Consider the following 21,293-nt stretch of genomic DNA (forward strand, 5'->3'; position numbering starts at 1 on the left):
CCTGGTGGTCTTCCGGGTGCGCTTCAAGGTGTTGGTGACTACCTTTAAAGCGCTCCATGGCTTAGGGCCGGGGTACTTACGAGACCGCCTTCTGCCACCAATAGCCTCCCACCGGCCAGTACGCTCACACAGAGTGGGCCTCCTCAGGGTGCCGTCTGCCAGACAATGTCGGCTGGCGACCCCCAGGGGGAGAGCCTTCTCTGTGGCGGCACCCACCCTCTGGAACAACCTCCCCCCAGAGATACGTACAATAACAGACCTCCGGATTTTTCGTCGGGCCCTGAAAACCTATTTATTTCAACTAGCTGGGCTGGCTTGAGTTAAATTTTAAATTGATTTTAAATTGGGTTGTTTTAATTTACGGCCAAAATATCTAATTATTTTAAACTGTTTTTAAATTTTGTATGTCCTGTTTTTTACTTTGGCTGTTCACCGCCCTGAGTCCTATTTGGAGAAGGGCGGTATAGAAATTGAAACAAATAAATAAATAAAATATTTTTTTTCCCATCCCCCTCAGAGATCCTGGCCCCGGGTGGGTTGCAGAGAAGGGGACCGTGCAGTCAGGGGTGAAATGCTCCCGGTTCGGACCGGGTTGCCCGATCTGGTAGCGATGGAGGCGGGTGATTCGGAGAACCGGTAACAAAAATTCCTCTCCCCCCATTGCCCAGCTGAGCCACGCAATTGTCAGAGGCTTTTTTTTTTATTTTAAAAGCATTTTTTCTACAACCTCTTCGGCCGAAAAAATGCTTTTAAAAGTAAAAAAAAAAAAGCCTCTGATGATGGCGCGGTTGTTAAAAAAAAGCCGAAGAGATTGTAGAAAAAATGATTTTAAAAGTAAAAAAAAAAAAAGTTGGCTATGCCCACTCAGTCATATTACATCCCCACCAAGCCACGCCCACATCACTGGTAGTAACACATTTTACATTTCACCACTGCGTGCAGCTCTTGCTGAAAGCCCAGCTGGTGCAAAAGCACAGGAGTCCAGAGGCAGGGCACACTCGCCCACCCGCATGGCTCCCTCCTCTCAGCGGGGGATGACCGAGAGCTCGTACAGGGGTGGGATGGTGGCAAAGCCGACTTCCTGGGGTGTCAGGTCGATGTCCTTGGGCTCCACCACGGGCTTCAGCCGGAACCGCTGTAGGATGGTGGTGAAGAAGAGGAAGAGCTCCATCCGGGCCAGGCCTTCCCCCAGGCAGATGCGCTTCCCTGCGAGGAGAGACCGGGAGAAGTGGCTTAGAGCCTCCGGGCAGGTCCAAGCCATTTCCTGGCCGGAAGCTGGATGGCCAGGAACTGCTCAGCAAACTCTGGGAAAGGCAGGGCCGCTGCCTAGAGGGCCACCTGGGTTCCTGAGTTGCCAGCGGGGCCAAAGGGGCGTCCAGCATGCGTAAGTAATGCCAAGGAAGCCCCCAATGCCAGTTTGGTATGGAAACTGGAAAAGCTGGCTGTAAAAGGAAAAATCCCAAGGGCAGCCAAGAAGCCTGGCCCGGGAGGGTGTGGTGGGGGGAAGGTGGGCTCAGTGTGGCTGTACCTGCGGAGAAGGGGACAAAGGCATCATTCCTCTTCAGGCACCCCTTCTCATCCAGGAAGTTCTCGGGGTGGAACCCTTCAGGGCTTTTAAATTTGGTGCCGTCATGCAAGACGGTGCTGAGCACGGGAAAGACTTCTGTGCCCTAAGGAAGAGAAGGGGCAGAGGTTCTTTCACCCCGGTGGCACAAAACGCCCAAGTGATCTGGGGAAGGCAGCCAAGAGACGATCTCCCTTTTTGCAGAGACAGAGCGGGGGCCGGTTTGGACACGTGCCGAGCACCTTCTGTCCTGCGGATCCTTTGGGACCCCATCGACACCCTCCTCTCATCGCACCTGGCCGACTGGGTAGGAGGAGAGGGGGCACTGCCTTTGGGCCATTAGAACTCTCCAGCCGGGGTTCCTGCCTCCTGGCCAGCCCTCCTCAGCCCCTTGATCTCTCTGCCCAATCCTGCTGGGCAGCCCAGCCAGTGCCCAGGGTGGTGTTGTGGCCCATCAGTGGCCAGCGGAGCTGGCAGCAGAGTCGGACAGTGAGGAGGTTGGGGAGGAACATGGGCCAGTCCTGGGGGCTGGGGAAAGCTCAGACGAGGGCTCTGCGTCGGAGGCAGAGAGGGAGTTAGCAGAGAGGCAGAGGATCAGCTGGAGCCTGTTCCCAGTGTGCGTATGCACAGAGCTGCCAGAAGACAAGAACAACTCAGAAAGCAGAGTCGCCTCAGGACTAAAGCCACACCTTGGAGGTGATTGGCCCCTCGCATAGGAAATAAAAGAGGAGTGAACAGGGAGGGGGCTTTCGCAGGAAACAATTTGTTCGTTCCGTGACTCTGAGAGACTCTGTGCCACGTTTTGTCTTGTACTCCGGTTGGAAACAAGTTACATGGCAGCTTGTCAAACGAGATTAGGTGTGTTGAGAAATATTTCTTTGAAAAACTATTTGGACAAAACTTGTGGACTGTGAATGAACGTAATTCACAGTCATGTAAATAAAAGAGGCTTTGCCAGTAATTCCTGCCTCGCCTTATTAAGGGAGCCTAGGTCAGAACAGGTGGCAACATGCCAGCCCGATGCCCCTGGGCCAGTCTCCCCCTCCCCAAGGCTCTGACCTTCGGAATAAGGTAGCCTCTGAATTCCGTGTCACGGGTGACCGCATGGGCCAAGTTCATGGGGATGAGGTCACTGAACCGCTGTACTTCATGGATAACCGCGTCCACATAGGGCATTTGGCTCCGGTCTTCAATGTTGGGGATCCGGTTCTGGCCAATCACACGGTCGATTTCTTCCTGCATCTTTGCTGGTAAAATGTGGCCTTAAAGTTAGTGGCTTCAACTGCACGCTCTCTGATGCACCTGGATCAGCGGCTGGGGGGCGCCAAAGAACTGGACAGAAGGGGTCTCCACCTACTGAGGGGGCTGTTCTCAAGGGCCGTGGGGCTGGCCTCCCTCCCCTTCACCCAACAGCTTCTGGCCTGACCTCCTCCATGGGTGGCTCTCAGGCTGAATTCAGGCATTTGTGCAGCTCACAGCAACTTCTCGCTGGCCTAGTGATCCCGGTGGCACTCAGGGGATGTGGGGGGGCTGCTTCCTGGCCTAGAGACATATACTGCGTTGGGGCTGAATCACCCCCCCAAAAAAATACCTTGCACTTCAGGGTACTTCATCAGCAACAGAAATCCGTATCGCAGGGTGGAACTGACCGTCTCCGTCCCAGCAAAAAACAGGTTCAGTGTGGTCATCTCCAGGTTCTTCTGGTTGAATTCGCTGTCCGGATTGTCCTTCTCCTGAAGGCAAAGTAGAACCCAAGTGCGTGAGAAGCTCGGGGGGGGGGCTCGAAGGAAGCTTTCCAGCTGGGTTGGGGGGGAGCACACCAGGCGAGACAAGCCCTGATTGGAGGCTGACTAAGCGCCCGGTTTCAGGGGTGGGTTCTACTTACCTTTACTACCGATTCGCAACGCATGCAGAAAAGCGTTCTGATGACGTCGGGGTCAGTGGGCGGAGCCTCCCGCCGGTTTTACTACCGGTTCTATAGAACCGGTGCAAATCGGGGGCAACCCACCACTGCCCGGTTTCCCCAAAACAGAAATGGCCCCTTGGTCCTAGAGAGTGGCTAGACTGGCCAAGGGATTCCCAGGGGACGGGCTGTCTCTGCCACCAGCCCCTTTCCAGCTTCACCTGTCTCTGTCCCCATCTCCACCAGTGCCACAGTGCCCTCTGCAGGAAAGGAGCCGCATCTTTTGCCCCGTGGCAAAGCCCCCTGTGCCAGGGGTGCTATTCAGCAGGTTCTGGAGAACCGGTAGTGGAAATTTTGTGTAGTTCAGAGAACCGGCAAATACCACCTCTGGCTGGCCCCAGAGTGGGGTGGGAATGGAGATTTTGCAATATCCTTTCCCCAGGAGTGGGGAGGGAATGGGGATTTTGCAATATCCTTCCCCCAGGAGTGGGGAGGGAATGGGGATTTTGCAATATCCTGCCCCTGGAGTGGGGAGGGAATGGAGATTTTGCAATATCCTTCCTCAGGAGTGGGGAGGGAATGGAGATTTTGTAGTATCCTTCCCCAGGAGTGGGGAGGAAATCGGGATTTTGCAATATCCTTTCTCCAGGAGTGGGGAGGAAATGGGGATTTTGCAATATCCTTCCCCTGGAGTGGGGAGGGAATGGAAATTTTGCAGTATCCTTCCCCAGGAGTGGTGAGAAATGGGGATTTTGCAGCTTCCTTCCCCTGCCACACCCACCAAGCCATGCCCATTGAACCGGTAATAAAAAAAATTGAATTCCACCACTGCCCTGTGCCCACCGACAGCTTTGTAGCTGAGGAAATCATCCTGGGCTCCCTCCCCGTCTCCTACCTTCTCCATCTGGATGAGAAAGCAGTCGATGTAATCCCGGGGAGAGTTGGGGTCCAGGGTCTCCTTGTTCTTCTTCACCCTCCTGGCAATGAAGAGCCTCATGTCCTCCAGGATGTCAGAGATCTTGGTGTGGGGCCCTGGGAAGTATTTCAGGAGGTTGGCGTAGATATCGTAGAACTGCAGAAAATGAGAGGAAAAGAATATGGCTCAGTGGCTAAGACACTGAGCTTGTCGATCAAAAAGGTCGGCAGTTCGGCAGTTCGAATCCCTAGTACCGGTCTCCTGCGTGAGCAGGGGGTTGGACTAGATGACCTCCAAGGCCCCTTCCAACTCTGTTACCGTTACATATGACATGTTACAAAAGAGCTCATTCCAGCCGATGGATGCATAGCCGAAGGTACTCAATGAGATCGATTAATCAGTTAATGAATGCAGCATTTCAAGAATAAATCAGCAGATGCATTTGCAGAATAAAGCTGATATGAGAGGAACTTAAATAATCATATGAACTTAAATAATCAAATAAACATATGAAGAACGGTTGCAGGAACTGGGTATGTCTAGTCTGATGAAAAGACATGATAGCAGTCTTCCAATATCTCAGGGGTTGCCACAAAGAAGAGGGAGTCAAACTCTTCTCCAAAGCACCTGAGGGCAGGACAAGAAGCAATGGGTGGAAACTAATCAAGGAGAGAAGCAACCTAGAACTAAGGAGAAATTTCCTGACATTTAGAACAATTAATCAGCGGAACAGCTTCCCTCCAGAAGTTCCAACACTGGAAGTTTTTAAGAAGAGATTGAACAACCAATTGTCTGAAGTTGTGTAGGGTTTCCTGCCTAAGCAGGGGGTTGGACTAGAAGACCTCCAAGGTCCCTTCCAACTCTGTTATTCTAGTCTAATCTTGGAGATTTTTTCTTTCAAGGGCCCTTTCCTCCCTCCTGGCTGCCCCTTGGGTCTTGGACCAGAGTTCTCCTCCTCCCAAGCCATGGCAGCTGCCCAGTGTTTTCGGATAGTGCCAGATTGTCCGAGGGAGGAGCAGTCTCGGATCCTCCCATTTTGCTGAAGAGAGGCGAAGAGCTGTGTGGAGCTACCTGAGCCCAGCTGTTGCTCATCTGCCGAAAGCTGTCATTCATCATCTTCATGAGAGCCAGAAATTCCTTGTCTTTGTAATCGAAGCGATCGCCGAAGACGATCGAACAGATGACGTTGGACACGGCACAGCTGAGGAAGAAGATGGGGTTGAAGGGCTTCTCTGTGGGCGGAGGGAGAAAGAGAGAAGGAAGGGAAGGTCAACGTGTCGTAGGAACCGCTTAGCCAGCGATGGGGAACCTTTTTGTCGCCAAGTGCCCAAAAGGGAGCATGCGCGTATCTGGACCGCAACCCGGAAGACGAGCTGCCCAGGGCACATGTGCACGCCCAAAAATGACCTTCCGGTTTCAGCTGCTAAACTTCCGGTTTCAGCCAGCTACTCTTCCGAGTTTCTGGGCCGCATGCACTCTCAACAATCACCTGGATGGTGCGCATGCTCACGCAGGAAAACAGGAGACCAAGTCTTCCAGTTTCTGGCACTGCCGCATGCAAAAAGGCCAAGTGATCGTCGCGCTCGCATGTGCGCCAGAAACCCGGAAGAGGAACAGGTGATGCCGCGCATGCCAGGTCACATGGCTCTGCGTGCCACTTTGGGCCCACGTGCCATAGGTTCACCATCACGAGCTTAGGCCAAAGAGGTAAACAATTTTCTCCAGATTTGTTTTAGGAGGGGTGTGGGGCAGTGGTGGGTTGCTACCGGTTCTCCCCAGTTCTTGCGAACCGGTAGTGGAAATTTTGAGTAGTTCGGAGAACCAGTAAATACCACCTCTGCCTGCCACCCGCCCCCCCCCCCAATCTATTCGCTGTCTCCCGAGTCCCAGCTGATCAGCTAGAAAGAAAAAAACTGTTTAAATTCTTGCTGCAGCGCTTCAAAGGGCCGCCCTACAGCTGATCAGCGGTAAAAGGCAGTGTGGTGGTAGACTAGTGTGCTCCAAAAACAAATGGGTGGACCGGCTCTGCAAGCAGTTAAAAGCCTGGTAGACCAGTACCTCTGCTAAATCCTAAAGCCATGATGGCGAACCTATGGCACGCGTGCCACAGGGGGCACGTGGAGCCATATCTGTGGACACGTGAGCGTTGCCCTAGCTCAGCTCCAGCGTGCTTGCACGTGCCAGCCAGCTGATTTTCAGCCTTCTAGGCCCACTGGAAGTCGGGAAACAGGCTGTTTCTGGCCTCTGGAGGGCCTCCAGGGGGTGGGGAAGGCAGTTTTTGCCCTCCCCAGGCCCCAAGAAAGCCTCTGGAGCCTGAGGAGGGCAAAAAACAGGCCTACTTGGCCCCACCATGTCATCGCATGCCAAAAGCGGGGGTCGCGTGAGGGGGTCACGCGTACATGCGCAGGGGAGCAGGGCACATTGAGTTATGGGTATGGGCACACACGCGCGCGACCCCCCACGCTCCCCCTGCTTTTGGCACGCAACGGCAAAAAGGTGAGCCATCCCTGTCCTAAAGAATTGTCACATGACCATCAAACCACGCCCACAAAATAAGCCATGCCCACGGAACCAGTAATAAAAAATTTTAGAACCCACCCCTGGTGTGGGGTGATTCCTCTCTTCCCCTGTACGCAATTATTTAGAGAGGAAATGATGCCTGATGCCTGTTTGAGTCAGTGTTATGTATGTATCTATTTTGTGCAGGAAATTCAAATGTTCAGTGAATTCTGATTGCCTCTGAAAAGTATATAAAGAGGACTGTTGCCTGTGTTTCTTTGCTGAAGTCTCACCCTGAATTAAAGAGCTGTTGTCACTAGCTTGCTTGTGCCTCTCGTTATTCCCACGCTACAACATTGGCGACGAAGGTGGGATTGAGGCCACAAGAAGCAAACTAACAGAGCTCGGACTTCCAGCCAGGGTGACGAGTGGACTACGGAGACATACTGCGATGTCTGCCTACGTCCCGCCCAAACCTTTCGATCCGACCCGAGAGAAGTGGGGATCGTATCTGACCAGGTTCGAGTGCTCCCTGGAAGCAAGCGAAATGCAAGGGCTCTCAGCGAACCGGAAAAGAGCCCTGTTCCTAAGCCACTGAGGGCCAGACGTGTTTGAGATGGCCGAGTCCCTCTGTGAGCCAACCCCAGTCCAGACGGTCTCCTGGGACGTCCTTCAAGCAAACCTGAGAGACCACTACGCTCCAGTTCCTTCTAAATTTGTACAGCGCTACGAACTCCGGCAACGTGTACAAAAAGAAGGAGAACCAGTCAGCGCATATGTGGCCACACTTTGAAAAGCCGCAATGCATTGTGACTACAGAGACTTAGACGACGCGCTACTTGAGCAATTGATTTGCGGTGTTAGAGACACTCGGTTACAGAGGCACCTTCTGGCCAAGCCAGACCTAACGCTAGCCGGCGCATTGGACGAAGCCCGAGCACACAAAGCATCAACGAAGGCTTCTGAAGCGCTGCAGCGACCACTACCAAGCAAAGACGGGCCGAAAAAAGCCCCCGTCCACAGAGAGGAGGCGCGAACCAGCACGGAAGAAGAGTCAGACGAGGACGTCTTCCATACTGAGAAGAAAAAGAGCGAGCAAAGCCGCCACCACGAGAACTGTTCTAGCTGTGGCGGGGATCACGAGAGACAATCGTGTAAATATAGAGATGCCACTTGCAGGCATTGCGATAGGAAAGGCCACCTAGCACGGGTTTGCAGAGCTCAATTTCCACGTAGTCGAAAGCCACGTGATTACCGCGACCAACCAGAACCGGCTCGTTCAAAACAGCCAATCAAAGATGAGGGCGCAAGAAAACGGCACGAATCTCAAAAGCAAGAGACCTACACCACGAGAATCGGCCAAGCCAGCACAACCGACGATGAGAAAGCCTACACAAAAGTAGAAATCGAAGGCAGACCGTGCGAAATGGAAATCAACACTGGGTCCACACTGTCGATCATGTCCTGGACAACACTCAAAGCGCTCCTGCCCAAGTTCCAGAAAGCCCAGCTGTCCCGACAGAAAGTTCGCCTCCTCGACTACCAGGGAAACCGAGTTCCCGTAGAAGGCGTGGGCACTGGTCACCTATGGCGAGTTTCAGAAAGAGCTGCCCCTGACCATCGTAAGCAAGCCGCTACCGAGTCTCCTGGGCATGGCGAGGTTCCGAGCCCTCGACATGGGCTTCATGGGCGTTCACAGCATCGGAGGGCCATCCCTCAAAGAAACCCTTCTTCACGAGTTTCGGGATGTTTTTGAAGAGACTCTAGGCAAGTACGTGGGGACCCCTATCTCCTTTAATTTAGACCCCAACGTAGCGCCAATTAGGCTAAAAGCAAGACGGGTTCCATTTGCTTTAAAGCCTAAAATTGATGCAGAGCTCGACAAGCTCATTAAGCAAGGGGTGTTAGTTCCCGTAGATCACACTAAGTGGGAAACCCCGATAGTCACGCCAGTTAAATCGGACGGATCAATTAGAATTTGCGCTGACTATAAGTGTTCAATCAATAAGGCGTTGCAGCAGAGCGCCTATCCCGTTCCGATCGTCCACCATCTACTACACTCCCTGGGGCCTGGCAAGCTATTCGCAAAACTAGACCTTGCGCAGGCGTACCAGCAGCTGCCAGTAGATGACGCTACGGCAGAATCGCAGACCATAGTAACTCACAGAGGTGCCTTTAAATGCACTAGACTACAGTTTGGGGTTAGCATCGCCCCAGGACTCTTCCAGAGTACCATGGAGCATCTTCTAAAAGGCCTCCCAAGTGTCGTCCCTTATTTTGACGACGTCCTAATTAGTGGCCAAGACGAGATGCAGTTAGGACATAGGGTTAGACAAGTCCTGACCAGATTCAGAGAAGCGGGACTCAAACTCAAACGAGCAAAATGCAAAATAGCGGTTCCATCAGTGGAATTCTTAGGTTACCGAATTGACGGCACAGGCATTCACCCCACCGAAAGCAAAGTCAGGGCCATCCAGAACACGCCCACCCCTAAATTGAAGCCCGAACTACAGGCCTTCTTGGGGCTTCTTAATTTCTACACCATGTTTTTAAAACACAAAGCCACCATTGCGGGGCCACTACACAGGCTCCTTGGAAAAAACGTCCCCTGGGTGTGGGGCAAACAAGAAGCGGCTGCATTCAACGCAGTAAAGAAACTTTTGTCTGAGGACAGTTTCCTCATCCAATACAATTCAGAACTACCGCTAGTGTTGGTGTGTGACGCTTCCCCCTTTGGCGTAGGTGCAGTCTTAAGCCATAGACTGCCGAACGGGTTAGAGGTGCCCATCGCCTATTACTCTCGCACTTTATCTAGTGCTGAAAGGAACTATAGCCAGCTGGACAGGGAGGCATTAGCGGCTGTAGCTGGGGTCAAAAAATTTCACGAGTACTTGTTTGGCCGTACTTTTGAACTCATTACGGACCACCAGTCTCTTTTGGGACTTTTGGCTGGAGATAAACCGACCCCGGCTGCTCTTTCTCCCCGGATGACCAGATGGTCCATTTTCTTAGCTGCCTATTCCTACAGACTGCTCCACCGGCCGGGCAGAACTCTGGGACATGCTGACGCCCTCAGCCGATGCCCCTTGCCCAAACTGTTGGACAACCCGACTCTGGAAGCCCCAGTTTTGCTCATTGACGTTGTATCCCCGGGCCCCATTTCTTCAAGCGAGGTGGCAAAGGCTTCTGCCAGGGACTCTGTTTTGTGCACTGTAATGGGCTGGGTAATGCGGGGTTGGCCTACCAAGGTGGACAGTGGGGATTTTCAATTGTACTTTAATAAGAAAAATGAACTGTCAATGTTGGGGGGTTGCTTATTGTGGGGTGAGAGAGTGGTCATTCCTTCACGGTTAAGGCACAGAGTTTTAGAAATGCTGCATGAGGGACACCCTGGTATTGTCCGCATGAAAGGCCTAGCGCGTAGCTATGTTTGGTGGCCACATCTCGACCAAGACGTCACTGAGTGGGTGGGGAAGTGCAGGCCCTGCCAGGAATCCTGCCCAGATCCTCCTGTAGCTCCCATACGGGAATGGGAAAAACCAAAGGGACCGTGGGGGAGGATTCACATCGATTTCGCTGTCCCGTTCCACCGCCAGAACTTCTTAATCATTGTAGATGCATATTCTAAGTGGCTCGAGATTGCCTTAATGCCATCTACCACTTCTGAGACCGTAATCAAAGTACTCAGAAAACTATTTGTAACACACGGGTTGCCGGACACCCTGGTATCTGACAATGGGCCCCAATTCACGGCAACTCAATTTGAGGGCTACCTAGCCGAGTTAGGCATAAGACATGCATTATCCACTCCTTTTCATCCGGCTTCTAATGGCCTTGCAGAGAGATTTGTGAGAACGGCCAAAGAAGCTTTGTCCCGGCTCGATGCAGGGGACTGGCAGGCTAGAATAGATGAGTTCTTAGCTGTACAGCACGCCACCCCGTGCCCCACCTCGGGCCGCAGCCCAGCCGAGCTCTTAATGGGCCAAAAGCTAAGGTGCATTCTCAATCAATTGCATCCCAATTACTCCCCCGATAACTTCAAGGGGGAAGGAGGAGGACTAAGACAATTCCAAGTGGGAACACCAGTATTTGCCAGAAACTACACCAACGGGCCCTTGTGGGTAGAGGGAACCATCGTAGGAATTACCGGTCCAAAGTCATACACAGTTGATATAGGGCATGGTAAAATTTGGAGGAGACATATAGGTCAATTGCATAAATGATTACAACACAAAAACTCATTTACTGTGAGTCCTAACTATCAAAGTCTTCCTGACACAGCTACCTCAAGCCCGAGTAAGCCGGAATACTTATCTGGCAACCCAGAGTTCCAGCGCCGCCCCAGCGAGTCGACACTCCCATCCGGGGATAGCCACACCTCCGGAGAAATCCAGGAGGTTCCATTGGCAGAGCCGGGAGAGACGGGAGGTCCCTCCGACTGGCTCAACGCCTCACCAACAACTGAACTGCACAGGTCAACCAGAACTAAGACACGCCCTGGTCACCTGCATGATTTTGTATGTAAATATGTAAATAGATAGGATAAGTGCCTTCTGGGAGTGGAGGGGTGTTATGTATGTATCTATTTTGTGCGGGAAATTCAAATGTTCAGTGAATTCTGATTGGTTCATGGTTGCCTCTGAAAAGTATATAAAGAGGACTGTTGCCTGTGTTTCTTTGCTGAAGTCTCACCCTGAATTAAAGAGCTGTTGTCACTAGCTTGCTTCTGCCTCTCGTTATTCCCGCGCTACAACAGTCAGCAAAGAAAGAAACCACATTCCGTGATGCTTTTTTTCAGCCCAAGCATCTCCTGGACCAGAGGTTTCCTAGTCCGAGCCCCTCCTCAACGTCTCCTGCCTCTCAGGTCCCCTCCGGCCCTGTGATTCTATGTTTATGTTCTGGACATCTTAATATCTGACCTCAGCATTGCTGCAATGGGTTGGATCCATGGTGGGATTCAGCCGGTTCGGGCCAGTTTGGGCAAACCCGTAGTTAAATTGTTGGCTGGCCCGCCCCTTCCCGCCCCATCCCTTCCAGGAGTCCCTACGCACCCCATTTTGGCTCGCAGGTAAGTACAGGGAGGCCTATTAGGCCCAAAATGGGGCACGGGGGGCGTGGTGTGTTCCCCCACCCTCGCAGCCCATTTTCGCTCCTGGGAAGCCTCGTAGGCCCAAAATAGGACATGGGGATGCAGCGCACCCCTCGTGGCCTGTTTTCATTCCCAGGGGGCTGCAGGAGGCCGAGTGCTGCCTATCACACCCCCTGGCCACGGCTACCATGGCCACGCCCACCCAGCCGGTCATTAGGGCAGAGAACCGGTTGCTAAATTATTTGAATCCCACCACTGGGTTGGATGGTCAGTCAATCGGTCCAGCGGCCTTTCAAACCGTCCCCTCCCCTCCCCTCTCCCCCTCCCCCAGCCTCACTTTGGGTCTTCTGAAATTCCTCCAGCAGGAACTGGGCCTCCTCTTGAATCCTCTCCTCGATGGATTTCTTCCCCATTCCAAAATTCCTCAGGATGGTTAGGGAGAACCGGCGCAGCTGCTTCCAGCGCTCCTCATTGGCAAAGGCCACCCCTGGGAACAGAGGAGAGCAATGGGCCCCGTGACCAGGAAAGGGGGGGCAGCCTGGCCTGCTCCTGCCCCACCAGCCTGGGGCCCTCACCGTAACCCTGGAAGGTCTTCTGCAGGGTAGGGTTGGTTTTCCTCCCGGAGAATTCTTCCGCCTTGTCAATCAGGGCCTCCTTCACTGCTTCGTAGCCACACAAGACCACAATCGGGCGGTTTCCAAAGTAGACCGTGAAGACGGGGCCGTATTTTTCCCGCAGCTGCACAGGAACCAAAAAGAGAGATGGAAATACAACTTGCAACTACAATTGAGGCCAACATTTCGGTTGTTAAGTGAGATGTTTGTGAAATGAGTTTTGGCCTCTTTTACGATTTTTTTCTTGCCATGGTTCTTCAGTGAATCGCTGCAGTCGTTAGTAACCCGGTTGTTAAGTGAATCTGGCTTCCCCATTGACTTTGCTTGTCAGGTCACAAAAGGGGATGATGGGACCCAGGGACGCTGCAGCCATCAGAAATATGAGACTGCTGCCAACAATCCGAATTTTGATCACGTGATCATGGGGATGCTGCAAAGATCGTAACTGTGAAAAAGAGTCATTATTTGAATCCGACCACTGGGTTGGAAATTTTGAGTAGTTTGGAGAACCGGCAAATACCACCTCTGGCTGGTCCTAGAGTGGGGTGGGAATGGAGATTTTGCAATATCCTTCCCCCACCTGGGGAAGGATACTGCAAAATCCCCATTCCCTCCCTCTCCTGGGGGAAGGATACTGCAAAATCCCCATTCCCTCCCCACTCCTGGGAGAAGGATACTACAAAATCCCCATTCCCTCCCCTCTCCTGGGGAAGGATACTGCAAAATTCCCATTCCCTCCCCACTCTTGGGGGAAGGATACTGCAAAATCCCCATTCTCTCCCCTCTCCTGGGGGAAGCATACTGCAAAATCCCCATTCCCTCCCCACTCCTGGGAGGAGGATACTGCAAAAACTCCCATTCCCAGCGCACTCTGGGGCCAGACAGAGGTGGTATTTGCCAGTTCTCCGAACTACTCAAAATTTCCACTACCAGTTCGCCAGAACCTGCTGAATTTCACCCCTGGAACCACCCATCTCAAATTCACCAATTGGGGAACCACGGAAAGCCAAGGAAGGTCAGTAACAGTAACAGAGTTGGAAGGGGCCTTGGGGGTCATCTAGCCCAACCCCCTTGCTCACACAGGAGACCTCTATGAGGGATTCGAACCGCCGACCTTTGATCGGCAAGCTCAGCGTCTTAGCCACTGAGCATCCTGAGGACAAACTCAGCTGGAGAACTGAGAGAGAACGAAGGAGACGAAGGAGAAGGCGGCCCAAGAGGTGCCCTTGCCAGAGGCTGACCCTCAGTGCCATCCATGTGGAAACTTGAAAAGGTTGGCATGCATCCAAGCTTCCTTGGACTTTGCGTCCAAGCTCTTCCATCCGCCACAAATTGAATAAAACCAACAGGACATCTGGTCACTGGATTGGTAGAAATTCGTGGAACGTAATCAGAGGTTCTCTGCTGTGGAAAACAGCCTCCACCGCCCTTTGAAGGACAGCAACAAGGAGGGGCCGCTTCACTTTTGCCTTGGACTGAATGACCGAGAGTCACTCAGCTGGCAGGACTGTTTTATGATGGACAGGCACAGAGCCGTTAGTTGCTCAAGCGCCTGGCGATTTACACAGAACGCTTGCAGTGCAGCCTCTGAAGGTGCCATGAGATACAATCTTAATGCCAGAAGATCTGCCTCATGAACGAGTTCAGTTCTTGGGAATAGGAAAATTAATATTAAATTAACATTCCTGTATTCCTGTATTCATCCTGTAGCATAACACACTGTGTACCCAGGGGTGAAATCCAGGAGGTTCTGACAGGTTCTGGCGAACTGGTAGTGGAAATTTTGAGTAGTTCGGAGAACTGGCAAATACCATCTCTGTCTGGCCCCAGAGTGGGGTGGGAATGGGGATTTTCCAATATCCTTTCCCCAGGAGAGAGGTGGGAATGGGGATTTTGCAGTATCCTTCCCCCAGGAGAGGGGTGGGAATGGGGATTTTGCAGTATCCTTCCCCCCAGGAGAGGGGAGGGAATGGAGATTTTGCGGTATACTTCCCCCAGGAGAGGGGAGGGAATGGGGATTTTGCAGTATCCTTCCCCCAGGAGAGGGATGGGAATGGAGATTTTGCGGTATCCTTCCCCCAGGAGAGGGGAGGGAATGGGGATTTTGCAGTATCCTTCCCCCAAGAGAGGGGTAGGAATGGGAATTTTGCGGTATCCTTCCCCCAGGAGAGGGGTGGGAATGGAGATTTTGCAGTATCCTTCCCCAAGGAGAGGGGAGGGAATGGGGATTTTGCAGTATCCTTCCCCCAGGAGAGAGGTGGGAATGGGGATTTTGCAGTATCCTTCCCCCAAGAGAGGGGTGGGAATGGGGATTTTGCAGTATCCTTCCCCAAGAAGAGGGGAGGGAATGGGGATTTTGCAGAATCCTTCCCCAAGAAGAGGGGAGGGAATGGGGATTTTGCAGTACCCTTCCCCCAGGAGAGAGGAGGGAATGGGGATTTTGCAGTATCCTTGCCCCAGGAGAACATAGGGAATGGGGATTTTGCAGTATCCTTCCCCCAGGAGAGGGGTGGGAGTGGGGATTTTGTAGTATCCTTCCCCAAAGAGAGGGATGGAAATGAAGATTTTGCAGTATCCTTCCCCCAGGAGAGGGGTGGGAATGGGGATTTTGCAGTATCCTTCCCCCAGGAGAGAGGTGGGAATGGGGATTTTGCGGTATCCTTCCCCCAAGAGAGGGGTGGGAATGGGGATTTTGCAGTAACCTTCCCCTTCCACACCCACCAAGCCACCAAGCCACACCCACAGAACCGGTAGTAAAAAAAAAATTTCACCACTGTGTGTACCCCTTAGTTGAAAGTCACACCAAGGCAGAACCCTAACCCAAACACCCACACACACACATACACACACCTAATATACTGGAAACAAAGCTTCCACAATTCTAGAAATTGGCTCTGGGGGATCTTTTTGACAACGGTGGCAGCATTGGCATGCTTCAGGCGTGTAGCTTAGGAAAGGAGATATTTGCATTTCCTGATGTTTCATTGTTAATATTCCAGACCCTAGACTCATTAAAGATGGGTGGTAGGGCTGGTGGCTACTCTAGGTTATAGAATTGCGCCCCAAAACAACTTTGTGTGCCATGCTTTTTGGGGGGGGGTGTTGGACATGCTTCCCTCTGCCAGCCTGTCAGCCAATAGTCTTGACAACGTTCCCCAAGGAAAGCAAACCATTTTCCCAGCCCCATCAAGGCTTCCTTTAGCCTAGAAAAGTGTTCTCTAATCTCAGTTTGTGTGGCTCCTTGGGAAACACGCAATCTGCTTGATCAGAAGGCGATTCGGCCAAATCCGAGATACAATGGCCAAGGGGGGAAAATTCCTTTCCCAGGCTTCACGTAGGTGTGAATGCCTAAATGGAAGCCAAAAAAGAAGAAGAAGAAAGGAAAGACCCAGATTGGATCCCGAAAGAAGACATAACCCGGAGAATCTAGTCTAACAGTAACAAAGTTGGAAGGGACTTTGGCCACTCAGTGAATTGGCCACTGAGCCACCTAGTCAGGCGTCTTATCAAGCCACTGAGCCACCGAGTCATCTCACGGAAGCTACAAGGAAGGTGGTGCTGGAAAGAGACGGCGGGGAACGTTTGGGATCATGGAGAAGGAAAATCCAGGGCGCTGGTTGAGGAGACCCAAGAGGCCAGGTGGAAGTGGACAAGGGAAGAACATCTCTGGGGCTTCCACTGGGCAAGAGAGGTGGACTTACCTTGAGGAGGGAGGACAAGGTTTTGAATGCCTTCATCTGCAGGCAGTTCCCAACCAGAGGCAGAGGAGGGGGTCCAGGAGGCAGCCGGCCCCTGGCAGAGGACTTCCTCCGGACGAACATCAGGACGAGGCAGGAGACGTAGGCGACCAAGAAGAGGGAGACTGCACTTGCCAGCTCCATGGTGTCAGCCTCTATGCAGGCTCGGTGGGGTTGCGGGCATTTAACTGCGGCTGGGTTTGGCACCACTTCTGGGTTATGTAAGAGCACCAGGTAAATATATCAAATTCTTAATCACTGAAACCAGTGCCAAATCAGAAAGAAAGTTTTTATTGTTGTTTTTTGTAACCCATGACCTAGAATGCATGAATTGTATCTCTGCAAAGTGCTGATGCCATGCCTTATTGCCTGGTGCCCATAGGCATAGCTGCATTCCTACCCAGGGACGGTCCTGGCATTGGGAGCCTCCTTCTGCCACTCCATTCCAGGTACTCAGAGGGCCACCAGAAGACTCGGGAGCCATCGCCTCCTAGGCCAGCTCAAGCAAGGGCCCACTGGGGGCTCCAGCAGCTGCACCCAGAGACCCGGGAGGAGAGGAAGAAGGCCTGGGTATGGGGTCCAGGCAGTTCCTCTGGGCAGTGCAAGATTTGCTGGGGATTAATTGATATTGATTGATTTAAGACACCCATCTTCAACATGACTTTGGGCAACTCAAGTTTAAGTGAACAGTTGTGCCCAGCTTGGTGGGAAAATCTGCATCTGGCCAAAGTTAGCTGGCACAGCTGCAGGGAGGGGCAGCTGCTTCCAGCTGTTTTCAACCAAATCAGAAAGAAAGTGTTTGTTGTAACATATGACCTAGAATTCATGAGTTGTATCTCTGCAAAGTGCTGATGCCATGCCTTATTGCCTAGTGCCCACAGGCATGGCTGCATTCCTACCCAGGGACAGTCCTGGCATTGGGAGCCTCCTTCTCCCACTCCATTCCAGGTACTCAGAGGGCCACCAGAAGACTCGGGAGCCATCGCCTCCTAGGCCAGCTCAAGCAAGATTGCACTGGGGGCTCCAGCAGCTGCACCCAGAGACCCAGGAGGAGAGGGAGGCAGTGGCAGGCCTGGGGATGGGGACCAGGCAGTTCCTTCGGGCAGTGCAAGATCTGCTGGGGATTGATTGATATTGATTGATTTAAAAGATTTATAAGGCCACCCATCTTCATGACTTTGGGCAACTCAAATTTAAGTGGGTTAACCCTAACCCTAACCCTAACCCTGGGGGCCGCCAGTCGACATTGTTTGGCCGACGGCACCTGGAGGAGCCCCTCTCTATGGGAGCGTACTGGTCGGTGGGAGGCTATTGGTGGTAGCAGGCGGTCCCGCAAATAACCAGGTCCTAAGCCATGGAGCGCTCTAAAGGTGATAACCAAGACCTTGAAGCGCACTCGGAAGACCACCGGGAGCCAGTGCAGCTCGCGCAGGAGAGGTGTTACATGGGAGTGCCACGTTGCTCCCAATACCACCCGCGCAGCCGCACTCTGCGCCAGTTGGAGCCTCCGAGTGCTCCTCAAGGGGAGCCCCATGTAGAGAGCGTTACAATAGTCCAGACGGGAGGTGACGAGGGCATGAGTGACCGTGCGTAGGGAGTCCCGATCTAGAAAGGGATGCAACTGGCGGATCAGGCAAACCTGATGAAAAATCCTCCTGGTCACGGCCGTCAAGTGCTCTTCTAAAGACAGCCATGAATCCAGGAGGACACCCAAGTTGTGAGCCCTTTCCGTGGGGGCCAATGATTCACCCCCAATAGTCAGCGATGGCACCAGCTGACTATATCGGGACATCAGAAACCACAGCCACTCGGTCTTGGATGGGTTGAGTCTGAGCCTGTTTCTCCCCATCCAGATCCGTACGGCCTCCAGGCACCGGGACATCACTTCAAGGGCATTGTTGGGGTGGTCTGGGGTGGAGATGTACAGCTGGGTGTCGTCAGCGTACTGGTGGTACTCCACCCCGAAACCACGGATGATCTCGGCCAGCGGCTTTACATAAATGTTGAACAAAAAGGGCGAGAGGACCGATCCTTGTGGCACCCCACATATAAGGGGCCTCGGGGTCGACCTCTGCCCCCCTGTCAACACAGACTGCGACCGGTCGGAGAGAAAGGAGGAGAACCTGTGCCTCCCACCCCCAACTCTTCCAACCGGTGCAGCATGATACCATGGTCAATGGTATCAAAAGCCGCTGAGAGATCTTACAGGACCAGGACAGAGGAGCACCCCCTGTCCCAAGCCCTCCAGAGATCATCCACCAATGCGACCAATGCCGTTTCCATGCTGTACCCAGGCCTGAAGCCCGACTGGAATGGATCTAGATACGTCGTTTCATCCAGGTACTGGGGAAGCTGTCGCGCAACCACGCTCTCAACAACCTTCGCCACAAAGCGAAGGTTGGAGACTGGACGATAATTACTCAATACTGCCGGGTCCAGGGAAGGCTTCTTGAGGAGAGGTCTCACCACCGCCTCTTTCAAGGCAGCAGGAAAGACACCCTCACCCAATGAAGCATTTATAATCCCCTGGAGCCAGCCTCGCGTCACCTCCCGGGAAGCCAGCACTAACCAGGAGGGGCACGGGTCCAACAAACATGTGGTTGCATTCAGTCTACCCAGAGTCCTGTCCACGTCCTCAGGGGTCACAGGATCAAACTCATCCCAGATAACATTCACAGGACCTGCCTCCGTCATCCCCGCTGGATCTACCCAGTCGGAGTCAAGATCTTCCCGAATTTGAGTGATTTTGTCATATAGATACTGAACAAATTCCTAGGCTCTTCCCTCCAAGGGGTCCTCCCTCGCTTCCCGGTGGAGCAGGGAGCGGGTTACCCTAAACAGGGCGGCTGGGCGATTATCTGATGACGCAATAAGAGCAGCGAAATGAGTACATTTTGCTGCTTTTATCGCCACTAGGTAATTCTTAATATGAGATCTTACCAGTGTCCGGTCAGATTCAGCACGACTGGCCCTCCAACTACTCTCTAGGCATCTTTTCCGGCGCTTCATCTCCCTCAGCTCCTCGGTGAACCAAGGAGCCAGGTGAGATCGGCGCCGGGTCAGAGGCCGCAAAGGCACAACTCGATCCAGAGCTCCAGCGGCCGCCCTATCCCAGGCAGCCACTAGGTCTCCAGTCGAGGCGTGAGCCAGAACCTCAGGGATTGGCCCAAGCTCCACCTGGAACCTATCAGGTTCCATGAGGCACCTGGGGCGGTACCATCTTATTGGTTCCGCCTCCCTGTGGCGGGGTGCAGCAGTTCGAAGGTCAAGGCGAAGGAGAGAGTGATCCAACCATGACAAGGGCTCGATGACTATATCCCCTATCTCGAGATCACTCAGCCACTGTCCAGAGACAAAAACCAAGTCCAGTGTGTTTCCCCCCATGTGCGTAGGGCCATGAATTAGCTGGGTCAGGTCCATAGCCGTCATGGAAGCCATGAACTCCCGAGCCACCTCAGACGCCTCACCCATGGACGGCAGGTTAAAATCCCCCATGACCATAAGTCTGGGGGTATCAACCGCCACCGCGGCGATAACATTGAGTAGCTCAGGCAGGGCTGTTGCCACGTGGCCAGGAGCCAGGTATGTGATCAGCAAACCCATCTGAACCCCATGACCCCACTTCACAAGGAGGGTCTCACAACCAGCTGTCTGAGGAACAGTGGCCTCCCTCGGCCTAAGGCCTTCTCTAATAATAACCGCTACTCCCCCGCCCCTCCCCTGTGACCTTGGCTGATGGAATGTGTGGAAGCCTGGTGGGCACATTTCTACCAGAGGGACCCCTCCCTCCAGGCCCAACCAGGTCTCCGTAATACCCACCAGGTCCGCTCCCCCCTCCTGAACAAGATCACAAATGAGGGGGGCTTTATTTACTACGGACCTGGCATTGCACAACATCAGTCGAAGGCCCGGGCCCTGAGGGTCTGTGCAACCTGGAGAACGAGTGGAGCCTTGGGGGCTGAAGCACGCTACTGCTTGAAGACAGCGGATGCGTGCTCCCTTAACATGATATGGCCCCCTGCTCCCACCATATCTACCCCTCCTCCTCACAGTACCGATGGTAAAAACACAATCTGGACAAGCTCGACCCCCCCCCCCCATTTCCTCCGGATCTCCCACACACACACCCCGACGCGCATAGTGGCCAGGCCTGACCTTCCCCTTGGTGGGTTATCCCCCAAACCCACAACCCTAGTTCCAATTTTACCCTCCCCTCCCGGGACCCCTTAAAAATTTATCCAAAAATTTACATAAAAAGCCCCTCAACCCCCTCTTCGCCGCATGCCACCTCTCTGGGTTCCAAGACCCGTCATTGAGGTAGGCCCTCAATAACGTGGAGGGCCAGGCTTGCGAGAGGGGGGAGTCTCACAATGCAAGAAGCTGTGCCCTTAAGTAATCTAAGCTCTGAGGTAGTGATAAGGTATGGCCAAGGGCTCCATGATAGTCCAAATTGTCCTGAAAAAAAGGCAGGTTGACCATAAATGGGAGAGTCTCCACTGTCCTCTCACGGCGGTGGGGGAGTCCAATGTTCCAACCAATTCGAGGGTAATCGTCCAACCAGCCTCTCACGATGGTTGGCCAACTAGCCATGGGGGAGATGGTACATCCCATCGGTGGTGAAACAATGATAGAAACCGGCTCCGTTCGTCCTCCCGTAAGCTGCCATTTTCCATACAGCCAGCGTGCTAGATAACAAACAGAGCCAGGTCCAAAGTCTCCAGAAGAAAGTAAGCTGTCCACAATATTCATACAGGCAGCGTACAGATGGATAGTACAGGCAAGCGGATAGATGGAAAATAGGTGGGAACCGCCTCCATCGAACAGAAACCGGCAGGGCAAGCATATTAGTCATAGGGCCTAATAATGGCCCAACTAGGACGGACATAAATTACCTACTACTGCATACACTTACAGCGGCACCAATAACTTTTGCTCAGAAGTGGAAGGAGAAAGATACTCCAACTGAAGAGG

At 53.0% G+C, this 21,293-nt stretch overlaps 1 protein-coding gene across 1 annotated transcript; it reads right to left on the reverse strand.

Moving 5' to 3' along the window:
• Positions 1-809: 809 nt before the first annotated feature.
• Positions 810-16,466, reverse strand: LOC139317267 (cytochrome P450 2G1-like). The gene is made up of 9 exons (XM_070944305.1): positions 16,287-16,466; positions 12,547-12,709; positions 12,309-12,458; positions 5,455-5,615; positions 4,363-4,539; positions 3,156-3,297; positions 2,624-2,811; positions 1,529-1,670; positions 810-1,206 (listed from the first exon to the last, which is right to left on the reverse strand). The coding sequence occupies exons 1-9, from the start codon at positions 16,464-16,466 to the stop codon at positions 1,025-1,027; spliced, it is 1,485 nt and encodes a 494-aa protein (XP_070800406.1). The 3' UTR covers positions 810-1,024.
• Between the last annotated feature and the right edge of the window lie 4,827 nt (positions 16,467-21,293).

Source organism: Pituophis catenifer, unplaced genomic scaffold (assembly GCF_029215685.1).
Source record: "Pituophis catenifer annectens isolate HBS135680 unplaced genomic scaffold, rPitCat1.0.hap2 SCAF_1, whole genome shotgun sequence".
In the NCBI taxonomy this organism is placed as follows: Eukaryota; Metazoa; Chordata; class Lepidosauria; order Squamata; family Colubridae; genus Pituophis; species Pituophis catenifer.

Bases quoted from the DNA above. Each gene is read 5' to 3' on its own strand.
- LOC139317267 (XM_070944305.1), bottom strand. From the start codon at position 16,466: ATGGAGCTGGCAAGTGCAGTCTCCCTCTTCTTGGTCGCCTACGTCTCC. The intron at 5,616-12,308 runs GTGAGGCTGGGG...CTCCGCCCACAG, and splicing joins GGAATTTCAGAAGACCCAAA to AGAAGCCCTTCAACCCCATC. The intron at 4,540-5,454 runs GTAGCTCCACAC...CATTTTCTGCAG, and splicing joins TGAGCAACAGCTGGGCTCAG to TTCTACGATATCTACGCCAA.